Below are 26055 nucleotides of genomic sequence, written 5' to 3' on the forward strand. Positions count from 1 at the left end.
TCTGGCCGAGGGGGGGAGGAGAGCCAGAGAAAGACACACACACACACACCGCCCGCTTTCCTCCTCCCTCCCCCCGCTGCCTTTCCCGGCCTCTCCTGCGCTTTCCTCCTCCCCACCCGCCCGCTGCCGCCGCCGCCTTTCTCGGCCTCTCCTGCACGCCGGCTGCCGGCGGGCGGGAGCGGCCCCTTCTCCGGCGCGGTTCTTTCCTCCCCGGCTGCCTGCCGGCCGGCCGGCCATCTCCGCCACCGCCTTTCTTGGCCTCTCCTGTCCGCCGGCGGTGGCAGCGGCTGGCAGGCGGGCGGGAGTGGAAAGGCAACAGAGTGTGGGGCTTTTTCATTGAGAGGAAAGAGGACTAAGGGGAGGAACAGAGATTTGTAGAAGATGCTGGCTGTACAAAGTGGCACGGGCAATTCCCCCCCTCCTCCCAGAACATGAGAACTTGGGGCCCCTTCTCCGGCGCAGAGTCGCCTGAAGACGGTGCTTTCCTCCTCCCTGCCCGCCCGCCGGCCAGCCAGCCGCCGCCGCCGCCGCCTTTCTCAGCCCTTCTCCGGCGCTTTCCTTCTCCCCGCCGCCTTCTTTCTCTGCCCCTCCTGTCCGGCAGCGGGGGGGAGGAGGGCCGGGGCTGCGCAGACCCAGACTTTACACACACACACACACACACCCGACCACTTTCCTCCCCCGCCTAGAGCGCGTCTCCAGGCCCCGCCGGGAGGTTGGCACCTGTGCTCGCCTAGAGCGCAGGATAACCTCGGGCCGGCCCTGGGCGTGATGGACGGCAGCCAGGACCAGTGGGAGCCATGAGTACAGGAGACTGAGCAAAGCATCCATCACTGGCAGGGAGCAGAGAGGGGCGGGACACAGGAGCGATGCTCCTCCTCTGCCTCATACCCCTCCCCCAGAGCAACCGGCTCCTGTCACAAGCCTGGTGCACCTGTCAGTGGGAAGGGCGGCACCTCATGGTGCTGCTATGCATAAAGAGCACCCTGTGGTGGCACTCCACATGCACAGTGCACAGGGCTCCAGAGGGCAACAACAGACAAGAGCATGGACATTAGGGTGCCCTGTGCTCACTGCCAGCCGCGGTGGCCAAATGGGCACCCACATTGTCGAGGGTGTTCCTGTGCCAACCTGTGTGCCACCCCCACTGGAGGCAGAGCAGAAGGAGGGGCACGGGGGGGGACCTGGGGAACCAGAGAGAGTCTTAGAGGTCCCCCAGCAGCCTCTCAATGCACCTGTGTCCCTCACCTGCTTCCCTCACTATGGCAAGAAGCCCTTCCAGGTGCCCAGCAGCTGCTGTTACCGATGCTGCCAACCCCTACATCTGTCGCTGCCCTGGAAAAGGCTTCGTCAATCATGATGGCTCTCCAGCTGCTCATGCTAAATTGGCACCCACATGGAGGAAAGGGCAGGTGGGATGGGCTGTACCAGACGAGGCCCTGTGCCCAGGGGCCAGAATCCCCCCTCCTGGGGTACCAGCAGCCACATCCCCTGGTCTCAGGTGACCAGGTACAGGGCTCAGCCGGGACTAGGGTGGCATCCCCATGGCCTATATGCTGCAGCCCTTGGAGCCTCTGGCCTCTGCAGGGAGTGTGTCGACAGCGCCAGAATGGGTCTGTGCAGTACTGGGTCCCTCAGTTACCCCTTCTGTTTTTCACAATGGTTTGGTACCTTGAAAAGAGGAAGGGACATCAGTGTCTGCAGAGCTAGGAATTTCCACCATTTGAGATGGTTTAGGCATGTGCCGGTTGGTTGCATGAGTGGCCATTGGGTCAACCTGCAATTTCTGCAAATACGGTGTGTGTGTGTGTGTGTGTGTGATGGAATGAACTGCACATCCACATGGATGGCCAATCCCTCTACGTTGCAGGCCCCATGCACCCACCTCACAAAGTGTGGACACTCCTAGCTTTGCGGGCACTGGGCCCCAGGATGGTTGTGGGTGGATGGGGCCTGTCTTGGCATCCATAGCAATGGCATTTACTCTTGTGGTAGCTGGGCTGCAGGAGGGCTATCAGGAAGGCTGATGCACATGTCAACCGTGGCTCCCTTTGGTTTTTTCCCTCAGTGGTCGAGGTTGCCCAATAGTTGCTGCTATGTGCCGTCCGAGCCCCTCATTTGCATATCCGGGGAAGCACTTTGTCAGCAGCGTCAGGGCATTCTGCACCTGCAAGGGAATGGTTTGCCCATCATGTGGGATCACTCTGCACTTAGGTTAGTGGGGCTCCCCATCTGCTGCAGTGTTTTGTGCAGGGGGAGTGCTGCCAACTGGTTGAGCATGCAGCCTCGGGCAACCCCTGACACACCTACCTACGTGGTGCGCAGGGTCCGTGTTCATCTGGGGGACCGCTGCTGCCCCCCACCCCAGCTGCTGGGTTCAGGAGTGGGAGGTGCTGTGTCCAGTGTAGCTCATTGCCACTGTTATTGGCCAAGGGGGCAATGGGGATTGGGTGCCTTGATTACCTGTTTGTGTGTGGCTGCCCCTTGGGATCCTGGTGAATATGCTGGTGTACCTGTGGGGACTGAAATCTGGGAGAGGTCAGCCACAGAGTCTGGACTTTGCTCTCCTAGTGGTGTATTCCCTGTAAGTGCTCGCCCAGTGGTGCTAGGTGCCCTGTCTGTGTTTTGCATGCCACTGAAGTGCATGTGCACTAGCTCTTAAGTCTGCACAGCAGGGAGCTATCAGACAGCATTCTGTGCCACGTGGCCTACCTCTGGAGTTGCGATGTGACTTCCTGGAACGATTTGTAGGGTGGGATGGGCTGTGATTGGATGCTGGGGGTGGGCGGAACCAGCATGGGGGGATGTGTTGATTGGATGCACACTTGGTTGGTATCCTGAGCTGCATGGGTTCCTGTGGGCATGGCCGCACCTGTGGGGGGGCTGAATTAGGAGTTGCCATAACCGACTAACTGGTGCCATGCCCCCTGGCACCCGCATTTACGCTGGCACAGGGGTTCGTGCTGTCAATCTGCTGGTGTGCAGCTGCACCGGTGAAAGTGCACAGTGGAGCACCACTCATACCCTGCATTGGCGTAAACGCCCCTTACACCAGCATAAATCCAAGTTACGCCAGCATAGGGGTCAATTGGCTCCATATTCCAATCCCCCCCCCAAAGAATTGCTCTGTTAATCACTTTGTACATGGAAATGATCAATTGTAATAAAAAGTTTGGCTTGTCCAGAGAAAATGGGTGTTTTTAAGAGGGGCTCTAAGAAGTGCTAGTACTGTTTTTTGTGATTATCTTTATATGGGTGGGCGGTATCTGAAGCTTTCTGAAGGGATGAGATGGAAAGCCTAGTGACTGATATTTAACATGTCTGAACAAATCTCTTCTCTTTTCAGCTGAAAAGCAGATAGAATTTTGTTGTCATTTAGCCCGAGGAAACTTAGATCCAAATGAACCCATCACATATGAACATGTGAAATTTGTAGTAGAATTCAAATATTTTACTCATGGTAAGCCATTGCCTTTTTCTTTCTCTCTGGCTATCTGTTTTTTTCATACATTCAAAAGTTTTTTAAAAACTAGGCATTATGTAGAAGAAGAAGAGGCACGAGCTACAGAAATCATCTGGGATTGATGAATATTATTTATGTATGTATGTATTTATTTATTTATTTATTTATTTTTCCAATTTTTATACCGCTCAATCCCGGAGGCTCTGAGCGGTTTACATAGGCATATCATACTTCTAGCTAGGGCCGCAATGTATATATCTGGGGGAGGTGAGTGCCTACCAGGCACCCAGCCGGCTTGTTCTTTCTTCCTGCGGCTTTGTGGTGGGTTCTATCTCGGCGCGGCTCTGCAGCGGCTCCTTCTGGGTTGGCTCCACAGTCCGCGACTGTGTGACGACTGCTGCCCCGACCTCTGTCCGATTGGCTCCGGCCGTGCTCCGTCGACGCGTCTCTGGGCCACTCCCCGCCCGGAACATCTGCAGCTTGATGTCGGTTTCGCCGCCATGTTCTTCCTGTCGAATCGCCGCCGATATATCCCTTATTGGCCAGTCTCCAAGTCCCTTTTCCTACCTTGCCGTAGAAACAGGAAAATAGGGAGCATGAGCCATTAACGCTTCCTTTTTTGCAGAATATGACATGGCCCACAGATCATAGCCTGTTGGGGACCTTGATTAAATCTAAAACAACATTTTATGGAAATGAAGCTACTGGTCTTTCCTGTGGTTGGACGTAGTTTTTCCAGGCACTTGAAAGTGCCATCATTGGCTGAAGTACACTTCTTAATTCTTGGCTTTTGATCAAACAAGTTCTTTAAGGTTTTATAGTGCTTTGGAAACCTGTGAAGTCTGACTAGAAAGCTAGAACAGAAGAAATGAATGTCTGCCATGAGCAAGAAGGGCCGTCTTCAAATCTCTGAAAAACAGCTGTCTGTGGATGTATTCCCAGAAACGTGGGAGTGTTTCTGCAATGCATTGATGACCCATTTCTGTAATACTGGCAGGTGAATGATCATGTAATGATATGCATAGGGTGGGGCTGTGGCTCCATGACAGCATCTGCTTTGCACGCCAAAGGTTCTGGGTTCAGGCCATGACATCAGTTGACTGCAGTTGTGACTATCAAGTAGTACTGACAGGTGAATTCTGGCATCATGGTACTCACATGAACTGGAAGTTGTCACTGATCAATTTTTCTCAAGCCCTTAGGCAGCTACGCCAGCCAAACCTGAGACGTGAAGATTGGTTTTCTCTTAAAATGAATGTGTAATTTCCTTCAAGGAAATTAGAATGCTAGGACCATAATTTTTAAATACTCAGTTATTACACGATACCCTAATTGTTAATTGAGGGGAGCTTAAAGGGAAAGATACAGAACTTGCAGAAAGGGTTCTATTATCAAGGCCTTCACCCAGTTAATTTGTTAATCACGTGAAACTTGGTTGTATGAATCTATTATTTGCATACTCTGGAGTATCACGTTATTGACCCATCTGTCTTTCAAGTAGATCTTCTTCGTGGTCTCTGTGCTTCACACCAGTGGGTTTAGTGTGCACGCGCTGAACCGACCGGTGCTGTAGCAAGCTCTCTTCAGAGGATTTTTGTGCCTGTTTACCTCAGGCAAGTGCAGGAACCCAGCGCACATGCCCAGAGGGGCAGGCGCGGACATCCCGCCAGTTCTCTTTTGACCGCCACATTGAAAGGATCGACTTTGCTCTCCTCCGACTTGGTTCGCTGTAGTTGCCTTTGGGCCATCTAGCTCCTCTTTTTTTCTTCAAAAAGTTCTTCTTTGTTGGCTCCCCCCGATGGCCATAAACTGTGTTTGTTTTGTCTGGGAGAGTCCCACAAATCAGAGACTTGTGGACACTGTGCGAAATTCTCTAATCAAACTAAGAAAAATCGTGCTGCTCGCTTAAAAGTTGCGTTACTGGAGTCTGCCCTTAATCCGCCTTCAACCATGGAGGAACCACCTTCTACATCTAAAAAGGCCATCGGTACTGACCAGTCGACGTCGAAGAAATCGACATCGAAAACTACTTCGGGGATGTCGAAAGATACTGCCAAAACGAAAGCCGCAAAGACAGGTACCTCTAGGTCTACCAAATCAACGCCTATGCCATCAAAAAAGGGTAAGACACTACCGTCTGAAGACATTTTATTGCAGCCATCTACGCCGAAGGTGGTGTCGATACCGGAGCCTCCACCACCACAGACGTCGCCTAGTGGTCTCTTGGCCTCCCCTGTGCACCAACAGGTACCAGAATCCATCGACATCGACACGGCGGAACTCGTCAGTCACCCAATAGGTGCAGAGTTTCCCCCCGCTCCGTCTAATTCATCGGTATCGATGCATTCAGAACCGCATGACACCGACGAGTATCGGCATCGAGCACGATCTACTATGGAGCGTCACCATCCATCTACATTTCTACAGCCGATCGATATTGATGCATCCGTATACCGGCATACGTCCCAAGGACATGGCATGCTAACCTCCCCAAGACCTTCGAGGAACAGGAGCCGTTCCCCTAGAGCGTATAGACCGCCACTCACATGGGATGAGAAACAGTTGAGATAGTTATACGGCCCATACTATCCGCCAGTGCCATGGCTAACCCCAGCTGCCTTTTCGGATTGGGACCGATACTCTGTTCGCTCTGAACACAGATCACGCTCACCTATTAGATCTCGCCCATCTTCAACAGTCTCACGCCCGCCTGTTTCTGATCTGTCTTCAGTGGACCCTGTACCACCCCCACTGGAGTTGGGGTTCGGCCAAAAATGCCCATGGCCCCTCCAGACCCTAAGACGCCTGTGGTACCTCTTGTTCCGATCATTCCGCAATCCGACACAGAACAAGATTCCTCGGATGCTCCAGAGGAAGATTCGGATACTGATGCTTCTGTAATCCCGACGTCTCTGGACCACACGTCTCCGACTTCTGATGTGGCACATGATTTGCCAATTTCTCCGTCTGATAACCTTAATACCTACACGGACTTGATTAAAAGGATGGCTACTGCCTTAAATCTTTCAGTAGTTCAAAAACCTCCACAATCCAATGACTCACTTTATGATGTTGTACAGCTGGACACTTCTTCTGTATTGGCACTACCTATGTCTTCTGTTCTGCTTGAGGCAGCAAAAGCTCCCTGGAAGAATCCGTCTTTGACTCCTGTTTCTTCCAGAAAATTGGATCATATGTACAGGATCCAAGATCCAGAGGCAGATTTCTTAACGACACATCCAAATCCGAATTCCATGGTTGTTACTTCATCTTCGTAGAACCCATACCACTCCGTCTGACAAGGAAGGACGAAAACTAGATGCCTTTGGACGTCGTTTCTATTCCTCGGGAGCTTTAGCTGTAAAGCGGCCTACCTATTTAGCCTGCATGAGTTGCTATCAATATTCCCTTTGGGAGAAGTTTACGGATTTACTCTCCGACCTGCCAGAGGACAAGCAACGTCAGGCCAAGACTCTTCAGAAAGAAGGCATGGTAGTGGCCAAACAGCAGTTGACTACAACTAAACATGTGTTACAGGCGTCGTCAAGGACGATGGCATCGGCTGTAGTGCTGAGAAGGCCTTCATGGCTACGGAATACATCCCTTCCACTGGACACCAGGTCTCAAGTTGAAGATATGCCATTTGACAGACAAGGTCTCTTCAATACTAACACAGACTCATCTCTGCAGGAACTTGATAAGAGTATCAAGGCATCAAGAGCATTGGGAGTGACTTCATCCAACAGGCAACCTCAACGGTTACGCACTTGGTCCAGACCATGGCAAAAATGTATGCCATCACATCAGTCGCCTGATTCCAGATGGAGGCCTCGGTTTTATTCTGGTACCCAGAAATCCAGCTACCAGAAACCAAAATTTGGTGCCACACAACAAACTTCATGTAGCAAACAATCTAAACAGCCCTCCAAACAGGGTTTTTGACTTCCCTACCCCCGAGTCAGCACCCAATTTTACCCCCACTCGCCTATACCCTTTTCTCCAATCATGGCGTTCCATAACATCGGACGAATGGGTCCTCTCTATCTTGACCCGAGGCTACAAAATCCAATTCCAACGGAACCCCGACGTGCCAGTTGTCGTCTTCACGCCACCCTCCCCCCCTCCTTAGGGAGGTGTCCCTCCTTCTGCAAAAGGGAGCCATCGAACTAGTACCAACAAACCTCCAAGGGAGGGGTTTTTACTCCCGGTATTTTACTGTACTGAAACGGGACAGCAGCCTACGACCCATTCTAGACCTAAGGGGTCTCAACCAGTACGTCCTGTACCACCGTTTTCGTATGGTCTCCCTCCATCAGATTCTGCCGTTACTTCGCGAGGGAGTTTGGATGGCTACCCTGGACCTTCAGGATGCATATTTTCACATTACCATCCACCCCTTCCACCGCTAATATCTACGGTTTGCAGCAGACCAACGACACTTCCAATACAAGTCTCTCCCTTTCGGTCTGTCCAGCGCCCCACGGGTGTTCACCAAGACGATGGTCATTGTAGCAGCATTTCTACGGCTCAGAGGGATCTCAATATATCCCTACATAGACGACTGGCTCATAGTCGCCCCTTCAGAAACCATTCTGCATTCAAACGTCGCAGAAACCCTGTCTCTTCTGGACAACTTAGGGTTGAAGGTCAACTACCAGAAATCCCACCTTTGCCCTGTACAGAAAATCCAGTACATAGGGGCGATATTCGATTCGACCACCTGCACAGCTTACCTGCCACCAGACAGGGCTGCGGACATAGTATCTCTGGCCGCTTTAGTTTGTGCGAGCCCTACTTCCACGGCCCACACCATTCAAAGACTTCTGGGTCTCATGGCCGCTACAACGGCAGTCTTAGTTTTTGCAAGGCTACAAATGCGACAGCTTCAACTCTGGTTTCTCCGCAATTACGAGCCTTCAAAGAACGCCCACACAGTGATGCTTTCCCTGCCCTCTCATGTTCGGGACTCTCTGCAATGGTGGACACTGTGATCCAACCTCATCCAAGGGGCTCCTTTTCACCCACCATCGCCAGAAGTCGTCATTACCACTGACGCTTCCATGAAAGGTTGGGGAGCCCATTCTATGGGTTATTCCGTAGGAAACGTTTGGGATACCATCATGAGACGGAACCACATCAACTACTTGGAACTCTTAGCCGTTCACAATGCAGTGGCCAGCTTCCTCCCTCTGATCAAGGGGAAATGTGTAAACATTCTCACAGACAACACTACGGCACTGTCGTATATAAACAGGCAGGGCGGCACTGTTTCCAATCATCTCTGCGATCTGGCGATAGCTCTCTGGAACTTCTGCAGAGCCGAGGACATATTCCTAGTGGCCACTCACATACCGGGAAGGTTAAATCTACAAGCGGACCGCCTAAGCCGCTCCGGTCTCAGCCTTCACGAATGGGGAATAAAATCTACCTACCCCCTCCCACTCTTCCAGAGGTGGGGGACTCCCCAAGTCGACATCTTTGCGACCAAAGACAACAGGAAGTGTCGCCTCTTCTGCAGCTGGGGAGGTCAAGGAGCCCAGTCCTTAGGGGATGGCCTTCTTTACCCATGGTCAGCGAGACATCTGTACATGTTTCCTCCCCTGCCTCTAATCTTCCGGGTAGTCCGCAGGATCCTCACGGAGAATGCGAAGGTGATATTGATAACACCATGGTGGCCCAGACAGCCCTGGTTCTCGACGCTCCTGGAACTGTCTCAGGGAACGTATTACCACTTTCCTTCGGTCCCAGACCTCCTTTGTCTCGCTAACTCGCCGATACTGCATCACAATGTGAAGACACTGAAGCTGACGGCGTGGCGTATAGAACCCCAAACTTCTCAGACTGTATAGCACATGTACTGCTGAATGCGAGGAAACCATCCACTCGCAAATCTTATGAATATAAGTGGAAAAGGTTTTGTGCCTTCGTCGGGACTGACACATCTCATGCCACATCAGCTGGTCTAGAGAAAGTTTTTTCATTTCTTTTATCCCTTGCTGACTCGGGGCTTTCCCATTCCTCGTTACGTGTTTATTTAGCTGCTTTATCAGCATTCCATGTTCAAATTGATGGTTGTTCACTGTTCACACATCCGGTCACCAAACGTTTTCTGAAGGGTTTGTTACGTCTCTACCCTCCAATTAAATCCCCAGTTGCTCCTTGGGACTTACCTCTAGTCTTGCGTCAGTTAACACGGAAGCCGTTTGAACCTTTGGCTACTTGTGAGTTACGGCTCCTTGCTTGGAAAGCAGCCTTTTTAACCGCAATCACATCAGCCAGACGGGTGGGAGAACTGTTAGCCTTTCGGCATGACCCACCTTACCTTTCTATACTCCCTGGTGGGGTCTGTCTCCTGCCAGATATCACTTTCTTGCTGAAAGTGGTTTCGGAGTTTCATCTACAAGCTTACCGGACTTTTTCCCTAACCCTAAAACGGATGAGGACCATCTGCTGCGTAATCTGGATGTCAAGAGGACTCTCTTGTTTTACCTGAAAAGAACACGACCAACTAGGTGTGATCCACATCTGTTTGTGTCATACGCTTCATCGCGAACCGGTACTCGCATTACTGCGCAAAGGCTATCCAAGTGGATCGTGGGTCTCATTCGGCTATGTTATCTCCTGGCGAAACAGCCGTTACCTGGACCAATCAGAGCCCATTCTACCAGGGCTCTCGCGACATCCACTGCTTTCCTCAGCGGAGTACCGCTCCAGGACATTTGTAAGGCTGCAACATGGGCCACGCCTAACACCTTTATCAGGCATTACGCCCTAGACGTCCGAAAGACCAATACCAGCATAGGACGACAAGTTTTATCTTCAGTCCAGCGGTGACTATCCTGCCAGCACCCTCCTCCAGGTAGGATAATGCTCGCTAATCTCCCATTGGTGTGAAGCACAGAGACCACGAAGAAGATAAACAGGTTGCTTACCAGTAACTGGTGATCTTCGAGTGGTCATCTGTGCATTCACACCAACCGCCCTCCTTCCCCGCTGCTGACAGCTTCTACATTTTTGAATAGAGGTTGTTTACGCGGCAGTGCTCTGAAGGAACTGGCGGGATGTCCGCGCCCGCCCCTCTGGGCATGCGCACTGGGTTCCTGCGCTTGCCTGAGGTAAACGGGCGCGAAAATCCTCTGAAGAGAGCTTGCTACAGCACCGGTCGGTTCAGCGCGTGCGCACTAAACCCATTGGTGTGAATGCACAGATGACCACTCGAAGATCACCAGTTACTGGTAAGCAAACTGTTTTTCTGGGAGGTGTGCATACTTCTCACCTTCCCCATTTTTTCTTCTGTGAGGAGGATTAGGCTTCAAAGACTGTGACCAAGCCAAGGTCATGCAGTGAGCATCATGGTCAAGTAGGGATCTGAACCTGGGATTTCTCAAGGGCCCAGACTACACATTGTATAGTCCCTGTATTATGTCTAGGTCTGCCACAAGGACTTTATATCAGATGTGTGTTACAAGTTCTCCATTGGGAACTCAATTTCCTTGTGGACAGGGGCCTGATTTGAATTAGGACTATGGTATATGCTACAGAAGGAGCTGCGGTGGCTCAAGTGGTTAAGACACTGAACTGCAGGCTGTGGAAGGTCAGTAGTTCAGCAGTTCGAGACCCGAGTTGCCGCATGACAGAGCGAGCTCCCGTCTCTAGTTCCAGCTCCTGCCAACCTAGCAGTTCAAAAGCAAGAAATTGCAAGTAGATAAATAGGTACCACTTTGGTGGGAAGGTAACAGTGTTCCGTGCACCTTGGTGTTTAGTCATGCTGGCCACATGACCACGGAAACGTCTTCGGACAGCGCTGGTTCTTCGACTTTGAAATGGAGATGAGCACTGCAACCCTAGAGTCGGTCTTGACTGGCTTTCGAGCAAGGGAACCTTTACCTTATATGCTACGGAGGGGATTTAAGCTTTTCCCCCTGCTCTGTTGTCCTGCCCTTTGGAGAAACCAGAGAGTCAGTGTGGTGTAGTGGTTAGAGTGTTAGACTAGGATCTGGGAGACCCAAGTTTGAATCCTCACTTTGTCGTGGAAGCTTGTTGGGTGACCTTGGGCCAATCACATTCTCAGCATAACCTCACAGGGCCTTTGTGAAGATAAAATGGAAGACAGGAGAATGATGTAAGCTGCTTTGGGTCCCTATTGGGAAGAACAGTGGGTTACAAATGTAGTAAACAAGTTAAATACATAGTGAAACCTATGTGTACCCAATTTTTGTTGGATTAAGCTTTGTTGATATAGGAATATACAGAATTCGGAGTTCCATAGAACTCTTCAGTAAGACACAGGTTGCTTCACATTCCATGAATAGCTGAAGTTTCTGGTGGTGTTTTTTTAAAACTTATTTTCTTTATTGATTGTCATGAAGTTTCTTGAAGGAGGGAAATAATACTTTCCTTTTTGTTTCGGAGTTGATCTGTTGTGCAGTATATTTCAGTTGCTTTGGCATAGAATAAAGTATTCCTTGTGGGGAAGCCACACCATAATTTTTCTTTCTTTCTCCCACTTTCCTTCTGTTCTCTACCTGGCAATTACAACAGCACTCAGAGGGGTATTCCTCCGCCTCTTTAATTTTTCATGGCCTGTTTTCACAAGCCCTCCCACTATTAACAATGCAGCATTGACATTTCTGAAATAATCACTCCTACACAGCATTGTTAGGCAGAAATTTTTTAAACAATTGCTCACACAAGCAGAGAGAGCCAGCACTTGCACTGGTTTAAGTGTCAGGCTAGGATCTGGGAGACCCTGGTTAAAATGGAAGGGCGGGGGTGGTGGTGGTGGTGTAAGCTGCTTTGGGTCCCCATTAGGGTTGCCAGCAACCTGTAGAAAATATGCCCTGCCCCCTTAATGGGATGTTATTTGCTAAAGGGAAAGAATTTTGGGGGGGCGGAGTTGTCTTCAAGCTTGTGGCAACCCTAGTTTCTAGGGATGGGCACAAACTGGGGAAATTGAAAGGGTTCCCATTTAACCAGCCTGTGAAGCCAGAAGTGAGTGCGCATGGGCGGCTGTGTGTGGTGGCACACACATACAGCTGCCCCCCCCCCTGCTCACTTTCAGATTCATGCACCGCCTACAGAAGTTGGTTAAACGGGAACCCTTTTCATTTCCCTGGTTCGTACCCATCCCTACGAGTCTCCATTGGGAATAAAAGTGGGGTATAAATATCTAAATAAAAATAAATACTGGCTTGTGGTGACTGGCCTTCCAGAAAGGATAGAGAATAACAACTTAAATAGAGATAGATCACAGGTAGCTGTGTCCGTCTGTTTGTAGCAGTGAAAAAGAGCAAGCTTCTAGTAGCGCCTTAAAGACTAACAAAATTTGTGACAGGGTATGAGTTTTTGTGAGTCACTGCTCACTTCTTCAGATACTCTGGCTCTTTTCTACAAACAAAATTGGAGGAGTGGTTGGGGGGGATGTTTTCCTTGAAGCATAATGACTGTGATATTGCTTTGTGAATGCTTCTTTCTTGTTTTCTGCTTTCAGTGCCTACATCCTCTTATAATGGCTTTGAATCTGCCATTGCACGAGTGTTCCGGTCAGCAAATGAAGAGCAGGTCTGCCTGGTAGCCACGGTCCGTCTTGTTACTCCACAGTTCTTAAAGGTATGCAGTCTCTTGGGTCAGTGTAGTATTGCAATACCCAGATGGGTTTTATCCATAGTAGTGGGGCAAAAGTTTGCAGTGGGGGCAGGGAGGAGAAGCCTATAGCTGCCACTGGGCCCTACATTATGTTCAGAATAAATTACAGTAGAGTCATTCTCAGGCTATATGACTTTGGAATGAAGATGAATGTTTTGAATGCTCACCCATATAAGAAAAAAAGGGGGGGGAATCCTTTTCCTGAATGTAGAAAGCAAGCAGGAATACAGCAGGACTAGAGCCGGTTTCCTTGGCATGCTGACTTTCCATAGTCAGAGCTGGCTGACTGACTGATTGATTGTGCTGCTTAAAAAACCCCCCAACAACTCCTGACACACACACCCCCATACCAGCTGTAGTGGTAAAACTGTCTGGATTGTACTATTGTGGGGGGAGGGGGAGGAGCTCACATGATTGAATGCTATTCCCTATGTAAAAAAAGTAAATGTCAGGGAGGAAAATTCAAGTAAAGGCTTCTCCCTGACATGCTAGTGTTCTACAAGTAGGATATTTTGCGGGGAAGCAGTCTATTGTGTGACAGTTCCCCCCACTCCCAACATTCAAAAGTGATATAGGCTGGGCCCAGCTTATGTTTACAAGATGTAAAATCAATCAGGGAGCTGCTGTACTTTCACAGATCACTAAGTCAATCCTCAGCACAGGAAGGACTGGGGAATGTAAGAATGATCAGTACTGAGCAAAGTGGCAGTCAGATAAAGATGAATGCCTGAGGTCTGCTCTGCAAAGGCAAAAGGTTGTCAGATATGTGCTTTTAGCATATTTGATCCTTGAAAAGCAACAAATGCTCTTGTGCTGTTCCCCTATAAGACCATAGCAGTTTTTTTACTACCTGTGCTACAGGTGAGAATAATCATGTGACTAGATTTGGGGTGGTGCTGCAGGAAAGCCCACATCATGCCTACTTGATCAGGGTTTGCAATCGAATGCCATGTGCTTGGTGGTGCAATCCGATGCAGAGTTACTCCAGTCTATTCCCATCGATTTCATTGGGATTACACACTGGAGTGACTCTGCATAGGCTTGCCTCATAGAACGCCACATTCCAGAAGTGTGGGGTGTTGCCATTTGAAGTAGAACACTCATACCAGTTAAATATGACTTTGCAAGCCCTTTACCATCAGAATGCTCTCTGGAAGTTTTGCATCGCATTGGTCCACTGGGTTGTAATCCTAACACTGTGGCCTTGGCCAAGTTGATGCACCCATACTGTGAAAATGTATATATCTTAGATGGATGAAGTCTGGAGAAGTTACGTCATATTTTCAGAAGCCTGGATGTCCAGTGGCCTTGCTTACCATATGGTCCTATGTGTTTGTCAGAAAATCTATTTGTTTTCCAAGTTAACATCTTTATAAAAGGAAAAAGAAACCCCCAAACTTGCCATCTGTTCCTACAGGAACTTTGTAATGTGGAGGAACCGTGTGAAGAATTCACATCAAGGCACAGTCTGGAATGGAAATTTTTGTTTCTAGACCACAGGTGAGATATGTGTTGTTGTTATATGATATGGCAGAGTTACACACGGGAAGCATATAATGATATAAAATATGGAACCAAGTTGATACAATAGGTATGCAAACTGATTGGGCAGTCCCCCTAAATATGAATATCTAAATTTTCAATCCACTGAATTGCAGCTGGGGAGAGTTCAAAGAGCTCCGTCACATCTCCCTGGAAAGCATGACACTCACCTTCCTGTGACAGATGGAAAATAATTTGGCGGGCTGCACCACAGTCACATTTGGGTTCTGGTATTTTGCCTCATTTAAACAACAGGTCTGCACAACTGCCATAGCCTGTTTGTATTCTGTTAACCATCTTCCGTACTTTATGTGGCAAGTCAAATCCTGTGGGGCTGCTTGTTGGTGTTTATTAGGTTATGGATATTGGGTGGAACTGATTGCATCCATGTTCACAACCATTAATTCCCTAGATTGAAATTTTTTGATCACAGGATTTGTGCAGATCTTACTGCTGATTGTCAGGCTCTTAGTCTGGATAGGCCCCCGTCAGCCATGTCTGTTCTTTGTGGATAGGCAACTCTCTGTTTTCAATGATCTTTCTATATCTCATCATTGAGATGTGTGTATTTTTAAGCAACAGGTTTCTGAAAAATCTTGATGTAGAGTTGGAGGCATTTGTGGTGGATAAGCTATTCCTCTCCTTGCAAGGGCTGGACTAATCATCAAGTTAAGTAAGCTACAGAGAACCGAAATTCCATGTGAGGTCAACAAATGTTTCATCGAACTCAACATTCTTTCTATCTGCAACTTCTACTAATCCCCGAGATCAGATAATCAGAGTCAATGTGCTCCTAAGCATGGGGATTATCTAATTATCATTGCAAGTATTCTAACCATTAACAGACCTCTCTTCCATGTATTCATCCCACTGTTGTAGAAAACTGAACTGTGTTCAAAGCTTTCACAACACCCTATGGCAATAGGTGTTCCACTGGTTACTTGCTCATTGTATGAAGCAGTACATCCTTTTAACTTGTTCTGTTCCTTAAACCAAAAAACTCTGAATTCTTGTTATTTTGTGAAAAAGGGAAAGGAGGGAGGGAGTATTTTCCTCCCTCTTGATTTTCTCTGAAACTTCTGATTCAAAATCTGCTGTGCTCCCCCCCTCCAACCCTGTTGCACATGATGCATGGGGGGAAAACCCCATTTTTAAAGGCTTTCTTCATAAGGGAGATGATCCATCAACAAGTAACTGATCAGTATAGTTTTAGTAATTTTATAGAAAAGGAGCTGATTTACATGTTAACTTTGCAGCACAGTTGATGGTTCTGAATGTTTGCATGTCATGGGGGGACAATATGGGAAGAATAAATATAGTTTATACCTCCTATGAGACTTACCTGGGCTGTGGAATGGTACTTGGATGGGGCATCACCAACAAAAGCCTTTACAGAGGAAAGTAATGGCAAACCACCTCTGCTTAATCACTTGTCTTGAAAACCCTATGGGGTTGCCATAAACTGGTTTCGACTTGACAGCACTTCACACACACACACACACACTCATTCATTCATAAGACCTCCCCATTCCGTGTTATTGAAGGGAAAGGGGGGGATTTCAGATTATGAATCTTGAATATTACTAGCCCATCTTTAGGCCTAAATCATAGAATAGAATTATAGAATCATAGCGTTGGAAGGGACCTCCAGGGTCATCTAGTCCAGTTCCCTGAACAATGCAGGAGATTCACAAATACCTGACCTAGAAGAGGGCAAAGAAGAAGAAGAAATAATCATGTTTCCCAGTCCTTTTAAAGAAAAAACTTTATTTGTGACTTTATAAAAAGACTAACACATTGAAATGAAACATAACGACTCATAGAGGAAAACCAAAAACGAATCATGTTGTGGCACTTTAAAGACTCAATGGATTTATTGTGGCATAAATCAAATGGAGAAAACACTCGCTGCTTGAAATTGTCTGCTGTGGCTTCCTATTCTTTCCCTGTCCTTGTTCTGGCAGCCTGTTAACTTTTCATCATACAGTTTATGGGCACAGTGGAAATCATACAGTATTTAGGCAGGGGCAGACACAGCACCCACTCTAGGAGTTAGCCAGAAAAGTGTGTTTCAAAGTAAGCACCTCCGTGCTCTTCACCATAAAGGCTTGGAATTCTTTTTTCACGCTCAAGAGAACTATGGTGCTATAATGAGATATTTCATGATGTATTTCTAAATATTAAACAGAGCAGTCTTTTATTATGATAGTCATGGCCATTCTACCTGGGAGCAAGCTGCTTAAACAAGTGGGAAATTTAACTTGCAAGTAAACATGCAAAGCCTGCCATGTGAGTCACTGATTCACTGAAGCAGGTAATCAGCTAACACAAACTGAAGCCAGGCCAGTTCTCCCCCCCACCTTGTAAATGTAGTCGCTTTACAAATACGATGTGAATCTATTAGCTTTAATAGATTATGAAAACAATAAAAAGCAATTGAAAATTAAGCAATTGGTTGCTGGCAGTTTTAAATGCATATCTAGAAAGGAGAGTCTTTCACAGATGAGGCATGAATTGTACACTGTGTCCTGGAAAGAAAATGGATTATGGAAAATCATGTTACTATTTTGAACGAGAAAATGTCACAAGAAATCCTATCTTGAGGCACTGGTGTGAAACTACCCTCACTCTCTGCAGGTTGGGTGAGCTCTCTTTAGAGGCTTGTCTATTATTCACACTGTCTGGACAAGGTGATCATATCTTTTAAAATCTACAATAAAAACAGTCATGTGTTTTTTAAAAAATGGGTACTTGGCTACAATGCTCCCTCTAAGCTGGGGGGTCTTGTGAGCAAAAAAATTCCTTTGTGAGCTACTGGCGTTAAAGCTGTGAGCAATCAATTTGGCTACTGCACAGATTAGTTTGCTCTGGAGCCCTCCTTCCTGAGCGAAGACAAATATGTGTAAACCGGGGACTAAAAAACTGTGGGCTGGCTCACACTAACTCAGCTTAGAGGGAACACTGCTTGGCTATGGTATCCTGCAACTGCAGTTTGCCAGTTGTTCTTTGGTGTGGGATAGAAACTCAAACTGCAAAAACAGAAAATATCCCATCAAAGCACCAGAGCAGAGGATACAGGCATATAAACTGACAATAAGGCAACTATTAAAAACAGAGCGTCAAAATTGTTTGCATATGAATGGCAGAATAATGTAAAATACCAGCAAGATGTCAAACACTCATTAAATTGTCAAATGGAGAAGACTGTAGTACTGAAGTCTCAGAGAAAGGTGATGGAAAAAACAGTCCAGTAATGCCAATGACAGTGACATTATGGCTGTGTATTGGCTTTTTATTATTTTACACATTTATTGCAGGAAACTGCACGGTAGCTGTGCCAACTGTCATTTGTCATGAAGCAGCAGTAGCCTACAAATTACACAATGGAGGCTGTTTGGTGGTTAACTTTGGTCTAAGTGAACTCATTCTTTTGAGATAGGGCACATTACAAAACCATGAACCATGCTGATCTAGTGCCTTTGTTAATACTGTGATATGGAATCCAAGATCCTGTAATTTGAAGTAGTTAAATGGATTTCTGGAGTAAAAGCTAAATATCAGTAACATTTAAGAAATAAAAGAGACACAGCTGAAGGCTTAGTTAGACATAGTTTCTCACCTATTCTCCTGTGTCAAGCAGGGCTTGTTTCCAGGCTGCTGATTCCCACTTTAATATGTGTCAGCAAATGGCATAGTAAATTTCTCTTGTGGACTAGTAACTTTTGTGGATGTGCAAGGATGGGGCATGTCTTCCTTATGTTGGATGGTTCCTGTTCTGTGTCTTTTTTTCTCTTTTTTTGTGACACTACAAGAAGCCATCTGTTCTAGTTATTCCTGCACTTTAATTGAAACATTTCATACCATGCTGAGTCACCATTTTCTCCAATTCCAGGCAACACAGGAAGTTACAAATATCCTGGGAAATGAATAAGCTGGGGCAGGGGGCAGAGAGGAATCCTTTTCAGGTTGCACAGCTAATATTCTGACTCATTATCATGTCACAGTTTAAAAATCCTGTAGTGGTGTTGTTGATGAAACATCTGTTTCTGCTAATTTTTCTACAGCACATTGCAGACAAAAGGATGATCTATGTATAGCAATAGAAAAAAGTAAAGTGACAGTTACAAGAAAATAGGGTGAATGGGCTATACCCCATAAATGTGCTATACCCCATAACAAGTTTATGTTTTAATAAATCTGTTAAGCCTTTAGTGTGTCACGAGGCTTTTATTTTTGCTGTAGCAGACTCACAGTGCAGTCTTAAACAGAGTTTATTTCATTTACAGAATTTATACCCAGACTTTCTGCTGTCATCAGTACACCAGAGTACACCAGAGTAAAAATATGCATAATAAAAACACATCTTAAAAATTATTGAAACCAAACAGAAACACATCATTAAAACAATTAAAGCCAAAGCTAAAATATGTGTACAAAACTTAAACAGTTAAAACACAGGGCAGGAAGTAGGGATGAAGCCGGGAATGCTAGATAGGGCTGCCAAGTCCCCCCCGGGGGGGGGAACCCCCGCCCGGGAGGCCTGTTACCTGGCGCTACCGGATCGGGCCCCGGGGGGAACCCCACCCCCAAAGCACGTCACACAGAAGTGACGTAAGCACGTCTGGGATGTTGGGGGCGGGGCCACAATCATCCGAGGGAAAACTATTATTTTGGTCCCGCCCCCAATGTCCCGGACGTGGTTACGTCACTTCCATGTGACGTGCTTGCGGCGCACGCGCGCTTTGCGCACACGCGAAGACTCCCGGAGCAACCCCGGACTCCCCCACTCCAGGAGAGGTGAGTACTTGGCAACCCTAATGCTAGATGAAATGAAGTCTTCTCCCAGTGGTGGAAGACAACAACAGAAGTGTACAGAAGAGTCTCCCTGGCCAAGAAGGCTCCCTCTGGGTTGTCTTCTGCCAAATCTCCGAAGGGGTGGGGCATCTGAAAGGGCCTTGGAAGATGACTGCAGCAGTCAGGTAGGTTTGTAAGACAGTAGGCAGTCCTTCAGGTATGCTGGTCCAATGCCATACAGGGCTTTAAAAGTTACACCCGTTTAAGGCCACTGAAGTCTCTGCTCACAACGCATTTGCAAACAAGCACAGTGATTGCAGATTATTCCATGTTTCTGCAAAGTTAATGGATCTCTCACAAGTCACAGCCATGGACCAAGCAATTTCCACCTTGCTGTAGTGATTGTTAAGGCAGCCAACTTTTGAACTTGCGTCTCTAAGCTGTGTCTTTATTATCAGCTTGTTCTGCAGCACTTAGTAAGCAATAAACTCTCCAAAAGCTTCACTTGCTGATTTTGGTAGAACTTGCACGTTTTGCCCAATGGGGTAAGAGTAGCTCCAGAGAGAGGCCATTTAAGGAAAAGGGAAAGATGCAGTGGGGGAGTTGAATTGCTCTCCCCATTCAGTCCTGATCTCAGTCAGGGTCTCCTGCAGCTGCTACTTCTAAAAGGAAATAGGCATTTGTGATCTGGTCACAGACCTTCCAGCATCTGTGTCTGATTTGGCCCCAACTTAAAAAAAATAAATCCCATAGTGTTTTTCAGATTTCTTTTTCCCTTTGGTAAACAGCAGATTAACGTTTTGTGTATTCTACAATGTTGATGTGCTTTTCTATGTGGTCTTAATTACTTCGTATTTTTAATGAGCATTTTCTATGTAATTTCCTGCCGAAACCCATTTGTAGGTCACTTTAGAACACTTGCCTGCCACCATAAAGTATTGTGAGCCAGCTGGAAGAAAGGAAGCACAAGAGGGATTTTTTAATATTATGCAATAATGCCCTCCAGCTTGTTCTTGCCAGTGCTGTAATTTTAGGAGCATTAACTGTTTCCTCAATACATAAAAGTTGTCATTCATGCTCCTCTGCATGGAACTAATGGAATATTTGACCAGAACTAAAAGTTTCTAGTAATCCCCATCAGAAAGTCAAGATAAATGCTTTGCCGGACAAATGCTGTAAAGGCACAAGTGCATATTAGGATGCTAGTTATGGCTTATAAAATCACACACTCTTCTGCTTCCTATTTGTTTGTGTCCTGGGACATAATTCAGCCTCCTTTTTATGTGTAATCAAAACAATTAAACAGTGGTCGCTTGGTAGTTTTGTTATTCTGTTGCAGCAGAAACAAAAAAGAGTCTAGTGGCATCTGAAAGATGAACATATTTATGGTGGCATACCCTTTCACAGACTGCAGCCCCCCTGCATCTGATGAAGTGGCCTCTAGGCCAGGAAAGTTTACGCTACAATAACCCGGTTAGTCTTGTAGATGGCTCAAGACTCTTGGCTACTTTTACATTAATGTTCATTCTCTTATGCAATCTCTTAGTTAGCTTTCTGTGTGACCAAGGCTTGTTGGTTCCTCAAAATATTTTTTTTGCAAGGCCAAATAAAAAAGGTTTTATAATAATACACTGGGTGAAAGGAAATGGTAGTGTTTTCTTGTTTTTTAAAACTTGCTGAAAAGCTCCCAAAATAACACTGTGCCAAACTTTGTATGTATTGATTTCTCTTTGCTTTTGCTTCTGCTTCTAGAGCCCCACCTATTATAGGTTACTTACCTTTTGAGGTGCTCGGGACTTCAGGTTATGACTATTACCATGCTGATGACCTGGAGATTCTTGCTAGGTGCCATGAACAGTGTAAGTGACTTTGTCCATTGCTTCTGTGGAAGTATCATTTTGTATATTTTAACATGGCTGGTTTCTTTCCTATATAGGGTATATCGTAGCCAAACAAAAAGGGGTTGGTGGTATAGCATACTGTTTCAGTGAATAAACTGCAACCCAAGCAGTTCAGAAGATCTCCCCTTAGTCAATAACTCACTTGGTGACCATAGACAAGTCATACTAGCTCTGGTCACATGTTACAATGAATGTGAGTTACCCAATGCATTTATTTAAAAAGTCAAGTGTACGTGTATTGAACTTGAATTCCCTGTAACTTGTGAACATGGCTATGTGTCTCAGTTTCCTTATCTGCAATATGGGGATAACAATATTGAGATATCTTACAGGAACATTGTAAGGATTATTATGATAATGATATGAATACCTCCAGCAGTTTGGCACCAAGCTGCAGTTTGTTGCTACATTTGAATTCATAGTTGGCAGTTTGTTGAGAAGCATACTTTATAGCCACAGAAGCAGAAGTACAGGGCAAATGCCCTCCCTGCTGAGAGGAAGAGCAAAAAGCAGACAAACTGGGGTTAATGTGCAAACTGAAATTTGTAGCACGTGTTTGGTAGAGTAACCAGAATGTGCCTGTATTCTCATAACACTGGATATTGCACTATCAATGTGCTATAGAAATCATTCGCTAACCAAGGGTGTCTTGTTCTCCACTGGGGAAATCCAGTCAACTGATAGCATCAATATCCAATGGATATGTGGAATCAGCCTAAACAAGATACACCAGGAGGCAAATGATTGTGCAATGTCCAGTGATGTGTTTAGTGTAGCCTTTGTTGCAAAAACTCTGGTTTAGCAAGATCTGAATGCAGACCTAGGTTATTTCCTATCCCTCTCAGATTTCTAACAATATCTGGTGATGATAACACAGTTCAGGTAAGATGTCCCTTATTACCATCTTATAGTGCTAGCCAATGAGCACCTCCCTTTCTTTGTACATTCTTCAGAATCAGCTTAAGGTTACACTGGGGAAGGTCTCTTTTGGACCTAGTAACTGTAGACAACTAATCAAGCCCTGGGTGCATTTGATTGACACATTAAAACCAGAATGAGGCAACTGATGCCTTTTGCTGCTGGCTCGGACTAAGAGGAATTAAACTGATCTCCGCAGCGGCAGAGGCGGCCCTAACTCTTCTGGCACTGTCTGGATTGCATGACCTGTTACAGAGTGTGCTGGATGTTCTCATTAACCAGATTAAAGTGGCATACTTTGCTGCCAAGGGCTTGTGTGTGTGTGTGTGTGTGTTTTGGCAAGTTTCTCTTTTAGCTCTGCTTGGATCTGTCCATACCCTGACTTATTTCTGCAGCTAAGAGCAATTTGGCCACCCACTCGTACTTTGAGAAGAGTTGCCACTATTTTTCCTGCTCTTGAGCCTTTGAACAGAAGCTAAACATACCAAAAATTTAGAGGGCAAAGCTTTCCCCACTACCTGTCTCCATGCCAGGAAGAGTTCTGGCTATTTAATTTCTGGTCGCTGGTTTGCTGTATAAGCAAAGGACCTGGGTGGCAGCTAGTGTAAATAGACTGGGATAAAAAGTTTGTGATTTCATTACTTGGCGTGGTTAAATAAAGGTTTTACATGAGTTTTCGGCATGTAGCAGCTGGATACTGTTATGCGCTCCCTGCTTCTCCAGGCTGTGAGAAGTTACAGGGATAGCTCAAGACTTGGGGCTTATGTACTTTATTTACAGATGATGTGAAGCTTGATGGGGTTCTTCTGCTGCATTTGTGCTTTTTTATTCCCCATAGGTCTTTGTCACCTGTATGAAGGGTTGTCAGGTTGCAGCTTGGAGATTTGCATCAGTAGCTTTCAAGCTACCAGTCAAGACTGTGGCGTCTCCCACCGTTCCATGCCTGGTGCTGTCATCAGTGTTCCCTCTAAGCTGAGTTAGTGTGAGCTAGATCACAGTTTTTTAGCTTCTGGCTCACACATTTTTGTCCTAGCTCAGGAAGGAGAGCTCCAGAGCAAACTAATTCATGCAGTAGCCAAATCGCTTGCTCACAACTTTAATGGCAGTAGCTCACAAAGTAGATTTTTTTGCTCACAAGACTCCACAGCTTAGAGGGAGCATTGGCTGTCATCCCTGTTTCTCCTACTTGCTGTAGTGACCCAGACTTGGGGTTTGCTGCACAGCAAGCAGGACATGTTCTAAATCAGTCGACTGCATAATATGAGACCCTCCAAGTCAAGCTTGGATCACCAGCTACATGTTGTATTTTGCCAGGTGTTTTTTTGATATTACTAGACAGGCAACAAACTAGGAAACTTATTGAGTTCCCAGTGTTTTGCTGTACACATCTGGTGCCTGGAAGTCAAATTGGTGGGTCACAAGATGGAGTAGGCCAAAAGAAACAGAGCAGAGCTCCAGTCTGCAACCTGGCAAGTTTAACTCCATTTCAGAATATTTTAGCTGATGTTTGAGTAGCTCTTTTTTATACACTGAAGTGCAAAAGCTTGCAAACGTTTGAGCTAGCAGTGATGCACTCTGTTGGATTTTGTTTTCAGATAAGGTTTCTGCCTGCTGTCATGCTCCTGACTTTAAGATAGCTGTATCTGCAAAGAGATGCATGTGGATGGGGCAGATCTCTGAGCTGTAAACTAGCAACCTTTACAGATACCAGAGCCCTAAGCAGCATTTGAAACTCAGGGAGCAAAATCTGTTTGGCAGGAGGAGGTGTGTTGGGGTTGTCTGTTAAGTCAAAGCATCAGAATTCCCTCAGTGTGCAGGACATAGCGAGCTCTTTGGCTCTTAACTTGTGTGGGAACTGCTTCTCTGTTTTTGTACACACATGAGGGGGGAAGAGTATTAACATTTCCTCAGATCAAAGATTACAAACGCTGTAATGTGTGGGTGTTAATAAAACTATTGTTTTCTATACAGTGATGCAGTTTGGAAAAGGAAAGTCTTGCTACTATAGATTCTTGACCAAGGGCCAGCAATGGATATGGCTGCAAACGCACTATTACATCACATACCATCAGTGGAACTCCAAGCCTGAATTTATTGTCTGTACCCACACAGTAGTTAGGTAAGAAAATGTCCTGGACTTCAGCAGCTATTCATCTGTGCCTTCAAGCATAACAATGTCTGTTCAGATATTTGGCTGTGTGTATTGGCTCGCTAAGGCACTCAATTATATAAAATGGTTATGGTTGAGAATTGGGGGCAGAGAATGTCACTGTGTTTTCATTACTCATTTCTTTGGCAGCCAAACCAGAAGCCTGGAAGCAGCGCTGGCTGCTAGGCTTACTATGTGCTGTTTCTTTCCCCCTTCCCAGTGGTTTTATGGATAGACTAAAAACTAAAAAACAGACAGCAACATATTTTAAACAAAGGGTTTTTTTAAAAAAAAATCAGGGCTTTAGGTGTTTCTTAGCTGCCACTGTGTTATCTGTTAGAAACATAATATTTAATTTAAATTATTCTTCCCCCTCCCCCATTTTGAGCAGCAGTTTTCAAACCGTGCTTCCAGGAACTCTGGAAATCCTTAGGGTCCTTTAGCTCAGTGGTAAAATGCACACAGAACACCCCTAATTCAATTCCAGATGTGTTCAATTAAATGATCTCAGGTTAGGAAAGCCCTTTTTCTGCCTAGGGTTGCCAGATGCCTGAAGAAAAAAGTCCTGTCCCTTTAACAGAGGTTTAAGTGGATTTTATTTACCTCCATGTCATGAAAAGGCTCAGCTGCCCATTTCTACACATCAAACCTCTGCTAAAAGAAAATAACCTTCTTCTCCAGACCTGTTGGCAACCTGATTTCTGCTTCAGATCCAGGAGAGCCACTGCCTGTCACAGCATTGAGCTAAGCAGACCAAAGGCCTGATTCAGTGTAAGGCAACTTCACTGGTTTCTTAGATGCTCAGAAAAATCAGTAAAAGCTGCTAAAGGTCCACAAAAGCACCTTGTCTCTCGCTAGTGATTTTCCCTGCAGTGTGTAGCCACAGGACAGTGTTGGGTTTATTTTAGGTTGCACGCTGTCAATGTGGCAGGATGGTGAGCCCTAGCCAGACCTGGAGAGTGCCCCATAGGAATGGACTGTGCTCTGTGGGACATATGTTGTAATGCTCAAACTTCCCCCTAGTTTAGTGGTCGAAAATATGCTTTGAGACTTCTTCTCTGTGTCTCTGGCTGAGCACCAGTCTTGCATGCAGAAGGTCTCAAGTTCAATCCCTGCTGTCTTCAGTTAAAAAAAGAATGCATGTCCAATCTTTCATACATGCAGCTGCTTTATACCGATCAGTGGTCCATCAAGGTCAGTATTAGCTACTTGGAATGGCAGCAGATCTTTGGGGTCTCAGTTAGAGGACTTTCACAGCACCTACTACCTGCTCCTTTTCACTGGAAATGCCAGGGATTCAACCTGGGACTTTCTGCAAGCAAAGTCGATGCTTTGCCACTGAGCCACAGCACTTCCCCTTTCACGTCTCAGGAAGCAGGAGCTGGACAGCAGTCTTCCTCTATCCAAGACCCTGGAGAATCATTGCCAATCAGAGTAGACAACCCTGAGCCAGACAGACTCATGGGTCTAATTTAGGCATTTATTTAACATATTTCTAACCTCCCTCTCCAAAATCTTACCCAACATGGATGATAAGAATCAAGCAATAAACAATATGGTTAATTTAAAATGATTAAAAACAGTTCAGAAAATTCTGGACAATAGAATTCTCAGAAGTCAAAAACAATAACTAGTAATATCTACAG

General features: G+C 46.2%; 1 protein-coding gene across 1 annotated transcript in view; it reads left to right on the top strand.

Annotated features, from left to right (window-relative positions):
* The window catches only part of PASD1 (PAS domain containing 1), a 68145-nt gene that overhangs the window by 21053 nt on the left and 21037 nt on the right, over positions 1 to 26055 (top strand). The window contains exons 7-11 of the mRNA XM_015408384.1: positions 3344 to 3457; positions 12951 to 13069; positions 14523 to 14605; positions 21194 to 21300; positions 24232 to 24379. Coding sequence (XP_015263870.1) covers positions 3344 to 3457; positions 12951 to 13069; positions 14523 to 14605; positions 21194 to 21300; positions 24232 to 24379 — 571 coding nt within the window. The remainder of the gene's footprint in view (positions 1 to 3343; positions 3458 to 12950; positions 13070 to 14522; positions 14606 to 21193; positions 21301 to 24231; positions 24380 to 26055) is intronic.

Source organism: Gekko japonicus, unplaced genomic scaffold, assembly GCF_001447785.1.
Source record: "Gekko japonicus isolate JY-2015 unplaced genomic scaffold, Gekko_japonicus_V1.1 scaffold643, whole genome shotgun sequence".
In the NCBI taxonomy this organism is placed as follows: Eukaryota; Metazoa; Chordata; class Lepidosauria; order Squamata; family Gekkonidae; genus Gekko; species Gekko japonicus.